The 12,906-nt window shown below is 40.7% G+C and overlaps 1 protein-coding gene across 1 annotated transcript in view; it reads left to right on the top strand.

Annotated features, from left to right (window-relative positions):
- slc25a42 (solute carrier family 25 member 42) overlaps window positions 1-12,897 on the top strand; it is a 27,996-nt gene extending 15,099 nt beyond the window's left edge. Inside the window, 7 exon segments of the mRNA XM_079819712.1 lie at window position 562; window positions 565-672; window positions 4,268-4,293; window positions 4,403-4,569; window positions 6,035-6,151; window positions 8,028-8,179; window positions 12,434-12,897. Coding sequence (XP_079675838.1) covers window position 562; window positions 565-672; window positions 4,268-4,293; window positions 4,403-4,569; window positions 6,035-6,151; window positions 8,028-8,179; window positions 12,434-12,759 — 897 coding nt within the window. The 3' untranslated portion in view covers window positions 12,760-12,897.
- The last annotated feature ends 9 nt before the right edge of the window (window positions 12,898-12,906 follow it).

The following is a 12,906-nucleotide window of genomic DNA, read 5'->3' as shown; positions in this document are numbered from 1 at the left end:
TCTTTCTCTTTGTGTGTGTGACTTTGTGTGTGTGTCTGTCTTTCTCTTTGTGTGTGTGTGTGTGTCTCTATGTGTTTGTGTGTGTGTGTCTCTCTCTCTCTCTCTCTCTCTCTCTCTCTCTCTCTCTCTCCTCTCTCTCTCTCTCTCTCTCTCCTCTCTCTCTCTCTCTCTCTCTCTCTCTCTCTCTCTCTCTCTCTCTCATCTCTCTCTCTCTTCTCTCTCTCTCTCTCTCTCTCTCTCTCTCTCTTTGTGTGTGTGTGTGTGTCTCTCTCTCTCTCCCTCTCTCTTTGTGTGTGTGTGTGTGTGTGTCTCTCTCTCTCTCCCTCTCTCTTTGTGTGTGTGTGTGTGTGTGTCTCTCTCTCTCTCCCTCTCTCTTTGTGTGTGTGTGTGTGTGTGTGTGTCTCTCTCTCTCTCTCTCTCCCTCTCTCTTTGTGTGTGTGTGTGTGTCTCTCTCTCTCTCCCTCTCTCTGTGTGTCTGTGTGTGTGTGTGTGTGTGTGTGTGTGTGTGTGTGTGTGTGTGTGTCTCTCTCTCTCTCCCTCTCTTTGTGTGTGTGTGTGTAGGGTTTAAACAGGGTCGGACGGTCTTGAACTCTCTTCTCTCAGGAGCGTTTGCAGGAGCTGTGGCTAAAACCGCCGTCGCTCCGCTGGACCGAACCAAGATCATCTTCCAAGGCAAGAACTCTCACTAACCTTACATCTGTGATTAAACACTTATGATGCGTCTGAAATCACTCACTACTGTACAGTAGGTACTACGTTTGAATTTGAATTTACTTTAAAAAGTATGTTCTATACATAGTATGAATATGGACACCTACCAGCGTCAGTCGCTTCACTGGCCTCCATAACTCTCCTCCCGTGGCCTCATGGGATAGGGTCTGATTTAGGCCACAGCATTAGTGGATGATCATCCTCCCAAATTTATAATGAGATTTGGGAACCAACGGCTGAAGGTCCAAATCAATGCAGTTTCAGAGGAAGGGCTTCAGAGGCTCTGATCCCAGACGAGGAATAGAGTCTGATCTAGACAAACCATAGGACACATTTTCAGAAAAATAAACATTGATATACTTTATAACCTAAACCGCTCATCTCTGCGACACGGATTGCGTAAAGGTCACATGACGTAGGCAGAAGTACCGCCCCGTGTTTACAAAGCGCTCGTGTGAAGACTAATACACACACCCTTTAGCAAAAAAAGCTAACACAATGATGTCGGACGATTATGAAGTTGGAGATGGAGTGTTTTTGGTAAAGGGCGTTTGTATTAGTCCTCACACGTTCTCTTGGGGCGGCACTTCGGCCTACATCTAGCATGACCTATCCGACGGGATTACGCGTCACAGAGCAGCCCAAGATGAGCAATGTAGGCTAAAAAGTATATAAATGTTTATTTTTGTTGAAAATGTCCAATGGTTTGTCTAGATCTGACTCTATTCCTCGTCTGGGATCAGAGCCTCTGAAGCTCTTCCTCTGAAACTTTGAAAAAATCATTTATTTTTGACTGAAGAAAGAAAGACATGAACATCTTGGATGAGAAGCCAAAATAAAAGCCCTATTTGCAAACAAAGAAATTAAGACGGTCATGAATATTAGTCACTTTACTATCAAATTATTTTATTAAATAATATATTTTACAGTGCAATTGTAGTATATTTCTTTATTGCTTTGTTTTAATAAACAACATCTATATTAAACAACAACAATCATAAAATAATAATAATAATAATTATGTTTATTATTGTTATTGCATAGTCAATAGGGCTGCACGATTAATCGAAATTGAACCGCAATCGTGATTTGGCTTATGTGCGATTATGAAAGTGCAAAGGCTGTGATTTTAATGAAATAAATAAATGCCGAGCGTGTCAGTGAAGAGCTGATCTGTGATCAGTAAACGCTGCTCCGTCTGAAAGCACTGCGAGTTTGAGTCGCTTATTATAATGTGCGTTTAAAAAAGCAACATGTGTCAAACATCTTCACAAACTAGTAATGCAAAGCGTTCATTAACATGTCCAACAAAATATGTTTAATAACAGGTTTTAACTCACTTCATATCGTCAGTCGAGCTGATGTGTCTTCTTATCACAGAACGTCCATCAGCACTGAACACTTTATTATTATGAAAATACCAGAGAAGGCTTGAAGAACTCAATATTCTTCTCAATAAACTTCATGTTTAATCAGTCTAAGTGTTTCTATCTTCTCTTTATTCAGCTACAGCGAGAGCTTCACTTTAGGGATTTCCTGAAAACAAATAATTATTTCTGACACAAATGTGGAGTTTCTGCTCGAATTAAACTTTTGGGTAGAAAATAAGAAAAATAATACTTCTAAATAAATGTATTTGACAATCCATATGTTTTTCTTCAATGTACAGGAGTTTTAATCCCCACAGTGGATGCATAAGAGGCTCATATTTCATATTAAAGACATAGACTTTAAAGAGCACCTATCATGGCATTTAAAATGTTCCAAATATTGTTTTAGAAGTCCCCAACAACAGTTTTGCATGCATGCAATGACAAAAAAGACTTTAGTTTTCTTATAATATGCATTTATTTTTACCTGTTTTGACAGTGATTCTCAAATGATTCCTTTAGTGATTCACTTTTCAAAACCCCGCCTTTACGTGACGCTAATCTGCGCTGATTGGTCCGATGACCCAGTCAGTTGTGATTGGTAAAGTCTGTGCAGATATTTTTGGAAACGGAACGCCCATCAAAGTCTTATAGTGACAGTAATTTGTTAATATGTGTCAGGAGTTATGAATATGAAAAACGCGTCTGTACCGTTTGATTGTAATATGAGCCTCAGCTGATCTCATTCATAAAAAAAATCCTCTATTCTCCTCACGAAGACTCGCGACAAATCAACATCCCTCAGGGCTTTTAGTTCAAAAGTGTGCAGATGAGGAGAAATATTGATAGATTCTCATATGTCTGTGTCAAATTTCTAAACAGAGGAGTATTTTTTATTCAATACTTCCTCAAAATGCGCAGATGTAGCCTAATCATGAGCGATTGAGTCTCTTATGTGTTGTTTTCAGCTCATCCTGGCAGCCGGAGGGCGCTCTGAGCACATGTAGTCCATGTACAGACAGACGAAGAAGAACCATGTGCCATAATAGAAGTCCATAATAAAAGCTTCCTGAGATCGCGAAACATACATTTGACAACTAATAAACACACAATCGCGACGATGTATGGTTTGTCTTCAAGCCACTTAGTCTTCAAATGCTCATCCTTGGGCAGATGAAAGAAGTTTGCTTTTGGTCTTCTAACGATTCTTAAAAATTACTCAGAGTCGACTCTTACTTTTGAAAGAAATTAACTATATATATGGTGTACTGTCATATTTCAAAACTATGCAGGATGTTTTTGTTCACTTAGATCTATGTTACACACTACATGAAAGGTACATTTCAAAATTCCATGATAGGTGCTCTTTAAGAAATTGATATCACAGATAAAGAGCAGAGATTTTTATAATAATATATATATATATTTTTTTACAATAAATCCTTAGACCTTTCTATTGATTTTTAGTCATAGGCTGTCTGCATATTAACAGGTAAACCATAATTTATTTTGTAAAATAAGTTTTCTGTAAAATATAAATATTATATTTATTCTTAAATGCTATTTTAAATTTTTAGTTAATTAAAGTTGTTGTAATAGTAATATTTCTTATTTTTATTTCGCAATAATAATAATCATATTAATCAATTATTATAAGCCATATTAATACATAAACACAAAATGTTATATGCACAGTTTTCATTTGTAAAAATAATAATAATCGCATTTTAAATCATAATCGCAATTTTAACCAGAATAATCGCAATTAGATATTTTCCCCAAATCGTGTAGCCCTAATAGTCATATTGAATGTGTTCCATAAAAACAAAACATAAATTTAAACTCTAAAAGGTTGTTTATTATTACGCTTTTATTTTTATACTAAAATTGACTGTAAATCCAGATTTTAAAGCTGATATCTGTAACACACACTGATTGAAAGACACTGACACTTCACCAATGATGAAAAGTGACGTTAGTGAAGAGAAACGACACACACACACACACACACGTGAGCCGACGATATTCAGACGTTTCATGACGTCTTTTGACTGTACAGTTTTGCGCAATAAATATTTCACAGGAGTACATGATTTATCTCTCGTCTATTTATTGCTGAAAAGTTGCTTTTATTGAGTTTTTTAGCGGAATAACTCTACATATTTCTCTTTATCTCCGCATTATAGTGTCGTCGAACAGATTCTCCGCTAAGGTGAGTATCTTTTCAATGTGAATACTCTTCTCTGTCCGTGTTTTGCACATGAACTTCAACTTCAAAGCATCTGCCAAATACATAAATGCATAAATGTTGTGTGTTCCAGGAGGCGTACAGGTTAATTTACCGCACATATCTGAAGGACGGCTTCTTCAGTCTGTGGAGGGGGAACTCGGCCACTATGGTGCGCGTCATCCCATACGCCGCCATACAGTTCTGCTCACACGAGCAGTACAAGAGGATTCTGGGACAGTATTACGGCTTCCAGGGCAAGTGAGTCGCTTGCCAAAGACACTCCATCCATCCAAAGACGCTTACAAATGAGAAATGTGTACACTGTTTATACTGAGAGCGGGACATGCTGTACATCAGTGTTCATTTCGTTGACGAATAATTTTCGTCAACAACCTTTTTTCACTGACGAAAACGAGACGATAACTAAATAAAAACTAGTGTTGGATTACAAAAACTATGATGACAATCAACTGTCATTTTCGTCAACAAATAAAAACGAGACGAAAATGTTAGTGAGGGTGGATTAGGGAAGAGATGGGGTCAGAACTGATGTCCTGTGTCACAGATGCTGATCTAACCTCTGGAAAACACACGGCTCACACACACCCAATCCAGCTCCAGAGCGGCTCAATCAATCAATAACACACATTTATGCCAGACAATTGTTTATGAACTAATGCTGATAAATAATGACAATGTTTACTTTACGATGCTTATATAGTAATAGGTTTTAGACGGTTGTTACAACGCATATTTTATCTCCTGAACTTGAATGAGCTCCTGCAACAGAGGCGCAGACATTTCAAAATAAGAGTCCATGTGTATTTCCAGCTTGTTTGTAATTAAAAGTCACGCATTATATATTCGTTTTTGCTTACACAATAAACTGTTTTTAATTTAATTCCCATTTAATTCATATTCAGGAGGAAAGACCAGTATTTGACACATATTCAATAAAGTATCAGGGTTCACTAAAACCATTTAAAAAATCTTCATTACTTGAAATTAAATTAAAAAAAATAAATAAACAAACTTATTTGAGGCTTTAGCTTAACCTAACATGACCTACTGACTAAAACAGAAATACAAAGTTATAAAAACTATATAGAGGTTTTTAAAAAACAAACAAACAAGTGAATTGAGCTCTTTCGTGTATTTTTAATGTCAATAACAAAATGATGTCAAAATGTCAGTTCAAGTGACAGCCGGTTATATAATGCTTAAATCCTTAAAGGGTTAGTTCACCCAAAAAAAGAAAATTCTGTCATTAATTACTTACCCTCATGTGGTTGGACACCCGTCAGACCTCCGTTCATCTTCAGACACAAATGAAGATATTTTAGTGTAAATCTGATGCTCTGAAAGGCCTCCATTGGCTCAATGCACGGTTCACTCTCAAGACCCTTAAAAGACACTAAAGACGTCGTTACAAAGTCCATCTCACTACAGTGGCTCTACAATAACTTTATGAAGTGACGAGAATAGTTTTTGTGCGCAAAAAAACCCTAAAAAACGACTTATATAGTGATGACGATTTCAAAACACGGCATCATGAAGCTTCGAAGCGTTATGAATCAGTGAGTCAAATGATGATTCGGATCGCTTGTCAAACTGCTGAAATTTGGCGATTCAAACTGCTGATTCGACTCACTGATTCATAACGCTTCGAAGCTTCATGAGGCCGTGTTTTGAAATCCGTTAATGGTGATTTGCTGTTTTCCAGAGCTCTGCCGCCTGTGCCACGGCTGCTGGCTGGTTCAATGGCGGGAACCACGGCTGCCATGCTTACATACCCACTGGACATGGTCCGCGCTCGCATGGCCGTCACACCCAAAGAAATGTAAGACATTTCATCCATCTGACTAGGGGATAAAGAGATAAAAATGAATATGCCATGTCCTTTCACCCGATTGATTCGTTCAAACAGCTGATTCATTCAGGAATTAAGTAAATGGCTCTCTTTATGAACGGGCATTTGAATCATTGGTTCACCTGATTGATTCATTCAGAAACTTTGTTTCTCTTTATGAATGGGCCATTGAATCATTGGTTCACCTCATTGATTCGTTCATACAGCTGATTCATTCAGAAACTTCATTCCTCTTTATGAATGGGCCATTGAATCATTGGTTCACCTGATTGATTTGTTCATACAGCAGATTCATTCAGAAACTTCATTCCTCTTTATGAATGGGCCATTGAATCATAGGTACACCTGATTGATTCGTTCAAACAGCTACTTGATTCAGGAAAGAAGTAAATGGCTCTTTTTATGAACGGGCATTTGAATCATTGGTTCACCCCATTGATTTGTTCATACAGCTGATTCATTCAGAAACTTCATTCCTTTTTATGAATGGGCCATTGAATCATTAGTTCACCCGATTGATTTGTTCATACAGCTGATTCATTCAGAAGTGAAGATAATGACTCTCTTTATGAATGGGCCTTTGAATCATTGGTTCACCCGATTGATTCCTTTATACAGCTGATTCAGTCAGAAACTTCATTCCTCTTTATGAATGGACCATTGAATCATTGGTTCACACGATTGATTCGTTCATACAGCTGATTCATTCAGAAACGTCATTTCTCTTTATGAATGGGCCTTTGAATCATTGGTTCACACGATTGATTCGGTCACAGCTGATTCATTCAGGAATGAAGTAAATGGCTCTCTTTACCGACAGGCCATTGAATCATTGGTTCACCCGATTGATTCGTTCATACAGCTGATTCATTCAGAAACGTCATTCCTCTTTATGAATGGGCCTTTGAATCATTGGTTCACCCGATTGATTCGCTCACAGCTGATTCATTCAGGAATGAAGTAAATGGCTCTCTTTACCGACAGGCCATTGAATCATTGGTTCACCCGATTGATTCGTTCACACAGCTGATTCATTCAGAAACGTCATTCCTCTTTATGAATGGGCCTTTGAATCATTGGTTCACACGATTGATTCGGTCACAGCTGATTCATTCAGGAATGAAGTAAATGGCTCTCTTTACCGACAGGCCATTGAATCATTGGTTCACCCGATTGATTCGTTCATACAGCTGATTCATTCAGAAACGTCATTCCTCTTTATGAATGGGCCTTTGAATCATTGGTTCACCCGATTGATTCGCTCACAGCTGATTCATTCAGGAATGAAGTAAATGGCTCTCTTTACCGACAGGCCATTGAATCATTGGTTCACCCGATTGATTCGTTCACACAGCTGATTCATTCAGAAACGTCATTCCTCTTTATGAATGGGCCTTTGAATCATTGGTTCACACGATTGATTCGGTCACAGCTGATTCATTCAGGAATGAAGTAAATGGCTCTCTTTACCGACAGGCCATTGAATCATTGGTTCACCCGATTGATTCGTTCATACAGCTGATTCATTCAGAAACGTCATTTCTCTTTATGAATGGGCCTTTGAATCATTGGTTCACACGATTGATTCGCTCACAGCTGATTCATTCAGGAATGAAGTAAATGGCTCTCTATGGGTCATTGAATCATCAGCGATGATATCAAGGTTTTTCAAGACTCTGGGAATTCTGGTTCATTAAAGACAACAAACGGTTGTTGAGGGGGTGAATTCTTCAATTTTTGGATGTTTTAGCTTGTTTCGTCATCTTGAGGCGCCCTTGGGAAGTTTGCTAACTGATCTAAAGAAATGAGTGTCATGTGATTGTGTGATGATGTCATTGGTTCTCAGGTACAGCAACATCTTGCATGTGTTCATCCGTATCTCCCGTGAGGAAGGGCTGAAGACGATCTACAGGGGCTTCACTCCCACCATCCTGGGCGTCGTGCCGTACGCAGGGATCAGCTTCTACACATACGAGACGCTGAAGAAGGTTCACGCAGGTAGAAGCCGACTGCTAGCTTTAAAAGTTACACTCCTTTCCATTCCCGGCATTTTTAGCTTCAAATAATTGACTGATTTTAGGTGACACTTTACAATAATGTTTCATTTGTTAACATTAGTTATTAACCCCTTAAATCCGAAGTTTAAAGGGTTAAACCCAAAGTTTAAGGAGTTAAACCCGCGGGTTATACCCGTAGTTTCAGGGGTTAAACCCGCAGTGTAAGGGGTTAAACCCGCAGTTTAAGGGGTTAAACCCGCAGTGTAAGGGGTTAAACAGGGGTTAAACCCGCAGTGTAAGGGGTTAAACCCCCGCAGTGTAAGGGGTTAAACCCGCAGTGTAAGGGGTTAAACCCGCAGTGTAAGGGGTTAAACAGGGGTTAAACCCGCAGTGTAAGGGGTTAAACCCGCAGTGTAAGGGGTTAAACCCGCAGTGTAAGGGGTTAAACAGGGGTTAAACCCGCAGTGTAAGGGGTTAAACCCGCAGTGTAAAGGGGTTAAACCCGTAGTGTAAGGGGTTAAACCCACAGTGTAAGGGGTTAAACCCACAGTGTAAGGGGTTAAACCCGCAGTTTAAGGGGTTAAACCCGCAGTGTAAGGGGTTAAACCCGCAGTGTAAGGGGTTAAACCCGCAGTTTAAGGGGTTAAACCCGCAGTGTAAGGGGTTAAACCCGCAGTGTAAGGGGTTTAACCCTCAGTGTAAGGGGTTAAACCCGCAGTGTAAGGGGTTAAACCCGCAGTTTAAGGGGTTAAACCCGCAGTGTAAGGGGTTAAACAGGGGTTAAACCCGCAGTGTAAGGGGTTAAACCCGCAGTGTAAGGGGTTTAACCCTCAGTGTAAGGGGTTAAACCCGCAGTGTAAGGGGTTAAACCCGCAGTGTAAGGGGTTAAACCCGCAGTGTAAGGGGTTTAACCCTCAGTGTAAGGGGTTAAACCCGCAGTGTAAGGGGTTAAACAGGGGTTAAACCCGCAGTGTAAGGGGTTAAACCCGCAGTGTAAGGGGTTTAACCCTCAGTGTAAGGGGTTAAACCCGCAGTGTAAGGGGTTAAACCCGCAGTGTAAGGGGTTAAACCCGCAGTGTAAGGGGTTAAACAGGGGTTAAACCCGCAGTGTAAGGGGTTTAACCCTCAGTGTAAGGGGTTAAACCCGCAGTGTAAGGGGTTAAACCCGCAGTGTAAGGGGTTAAACCCGCAGTGTAAGGGGTTAAACCCGCAGTGTAAGGGGTTAAACCCGCAGTGTAAGGGGTTAAACCCGCAGTGTAAGGGGTTAAACAGGGGTTAAACCCGCAGTGTAAGGGGTTAAATCCGCAGTGTAAGGGGTTAAACCCGCAGTGTAAGGGGTTAAACCCGCAGTGTAAGGGGTTAAATCCGCAGTGTAAGGGGTTAAACCCGCAGTGTAAGGGGTTAAACCCGCAGTGACATTTATAACATATGTTTACAACACGTGAATTCATCCACTTCTCCCGAAATACTTAAAAGTAAGTGGCTGGTGAACTGGGAATAGAATAGAGTAAACATTGAAGTTACTTACACAATGTGTATCTGATATGAATAAAACGTGTCGAATTATAATGGAAAGGATTATTATTACCTCTTCCATAGACATCAGTGTGTGTTTTACAAACTCTAAATGTATTGTTTTTTTAGTACTTATGTGTTTGAAACCTAAAATAAACAGTATGTGGTTGAAAACACTGAAAAGTTGTAATATATGACAGCTCTGAGCGCGCCTGTCTCTGGCTAAATTCAACATTTGATCATGTGATGCACTTGATCATCCGCTCAGGGACCAGCCTAGACTGATCACACCTGTGTGATCGTACGTGCCAAAGGCTTAAAAACAATACATTTTCTGACACAAATTTTTGAAATGTAGGCTTAAATCAAACACATTTTAATTCAGATTCTGGTTTTCACCGAACACGTAGTCATATCGTATTGTATCGATATCGAGATATCTGGCATGAAAATCAAGATATGAAATTTTGTCCATATCGTTCAGCCCTAGTGTGAACCCAGAGGTTTATTCTTAAAGGGTTAGTTCACCCAAAAATGAAAATTCTGTCATTAATTACTTACCCTCATGTCGTTCGACACCCGTCAGATCTCCGTTCATCTTCAGACACAAATGAAGATATTTTAGTGTAAATCTGATGCTCTGAAAGGCCTCCATTGGCTCAATGCACTTTACACTCTCAAGACCCTTAAAAGTGAACTATGTAGGATTTTTGCAGTAAAATATCCAGAAACCACTAGGCCAGTGTTATATATTTTGTTCAGTTGAGTACTTAGAATATCCCAAATGTTTCCAACTATTTGTAAATCGTGAGAAATTGCTATTTTAACCGAGGAACCGGGACGTGTGAGCTATGCGTGTGAGGGAGTCGCCTGTCGATTGCGTCACCCTCGGTCTCCGGTTTTATTCAGTGAAACACTTTACTCTCACTGCATTGTGAACAAGTGTCATAGCAGCCGCCGAGCCAACGTCATAACTTCCTTTTCAACACACTCAGATATATCTAATACGATAAACAGAGTTGGGTTACCTCATACTCAGCACTGGAGAAGAGGAAGTGCCGCCGGCAACCGTGACATAATAAAAGTCCTGCCGGCGACTATGCCATAATAACAGCCCCACTCTTCAATCGCTCCTGCGGCCTTGCTCAGCTCCACAACACTCGCTCCTGCTCTGCTTCACTACAGTAATGTTAATAATCGCATCCATGAACATGATTTCTGCCCGAGTCCTATCCTGACTGTTTTCCACCGGCTGTGAGGTGAAGACCACATGTCCCAAGATTCTGAGCTCAAACGTGGCGTCATCAAACTACGCCTTTGTTTTGAACAGGCGACCTCTAGTGGACGGAAAAGTTACATAGTGTAGCTTTAAAAGGCACTAAAGACGTTGTTACAAAGTCCATCTCACTACAGTGTTTCTACTTTATGAAGTGACGAGAATAGTTTTTGTGCGCAAAAAAACCCTAAATAACGACTAATATAGTGATGACGGATTTCAAAACACGGCATCATGAAGCTTCGAAGCGTTATGAATCAGTGAGTCGATTCAGCGGTTTGAATCGCCAAAGTCACGTAATTTCAGCGGTTTGACACGCGATCCGAATCATGATTCGACTCACTGATTCATAACGCTTCGAAGCTTCATGAGGCCGTGTTTTGAAATCCGTCATCACTATATAAGTCGTTATTTAGGGTTTTTTTGCGCACAAAAACTATTCTCGTTACTCCATAAAGTTATTGTAGAGCCACTGTAGTGAGATGGACTTTGTAACGACGTCTTTAGTGTCTTTTAAGGGTCTTGAGAGTGTAAAGTGCATTGAGCCAATGGAGGCCTTTCAGAGCATCAGATTTACACTAAAATATCTTCATTTGTGTCTGAAGATGAACGGAGGTCTGACGGGTGTCCAACGACATGAGGGTGAGGAATTAATGACAGAATTTACATTTTTGGGTGAACTAACCCTTTAATTCCTCACCCTCATGTGGTTTGACACCCGTCAGACCTCGGTTCATCTTCAGACACAAATGAAGATATTTTAGTGTAAATCTGATGCTCTGAAAGGCCTCCATTGGCTCAATGGCACGGTTCACTCTCAAGACCCTTAAAAGACACTAAAGACGTCGTTACAAAGTCCATCTCACTACAGTGGCTCTACAATAACTTTATGGAGTGACGAGAATAGTTTTTGTGCGCAAAAAAACCCTAAATAACGACTTATATAGTGATGACGGATTTCAAAACACGGCATCATGAAGCTTCGAAGCGTTATGAATCAGTGAGTCGATTCAGCGGTTTGAATCGCCAAAGTCACGTAATTTCAGCGGTTTGACACACGATCCGAATCATGAATCGACTCACTGATTCATAACGCTTCGAAGCTTCATGATGCATTGTTTTGAAATCGTCATCACTATATAAGTCGTTATTAAGGTTTTTTTTGCGCACAAAAACTATTCTCGTCACTTCATAAAGTTATTGTAGAGCCGCTGTAGTGAGATGGACTTTGTAACGACGTCTTTAGTGTCTTTTAAGGGTCTTGAGAGTGAACCGTGCATTGAGCCAATGGAGGCCTTTCAGAGCATCAGATTTACACTAAAATATCTTCATTTGTGTTCTGAAGATGAACGGAGGTCTGACGGGTGTCCAACCACATGAGGGTGAGGAATTAATGACAGAATGTTCATTTTTGGGTGAACTACTTTTAATAACTGCATGTTTATTATTTGCTGGCTGTTTCAGAGAAGACGGGCCGCTCTCAGCCGTACTCGTATGAGCGTCTGGCGTTTGGGGCGTGTGCGGGTCTGATTGGTCAGTCCGCCTCTTACCCGCTGGACGTGGTGCGCAGACGCATGCAGACGGCGGGCGTCACCGGGCACACATACGGCACCATCTCCGGCACCATGCGCGAGATCGTGGCGGAGGAGGGCGTGGTCCGCGGACTCTACAAGGGCCTGAGCATGAACTGGGTCAAAGGTCCCATCGCCGTGGGCATCAGCTTCATGACCTTCGACCTCTCGCAGATCCTCCTGCGCAAGTTCCAGCAGCTGGGCTATAGCGCGCGGTAGCGGCGCAGAGACAGGAAGTGAGGAAAACCGGAACAAATGTTGCTCTTTTTAACCTGAGATTATGCTGCCAATGAAGAGGACGGGAGGCGAGAGGCGTGTCCTGAGTTTGAGTTGATTTCTGATGCAAGCGTTGTGTGTTTAGTGTGT

Source organism: Gobio gobio, assembly GCF_949357685.1.
Source record: "Gobio gobio genome assembly, chromosome: 6".
In the NCBI taxonomy this organism is placed as follows: Eukaryota; Metazoa; Chordata; class Actinopteri; order Cypriniformes; family Gobionidae; genus Gobio; species Gobio gobio.
The sequence above is the reverse complement of the archived record's forward strand: the minus strand, read 5'-3'. Positions and strand labels throughout refer to the sequence as shown.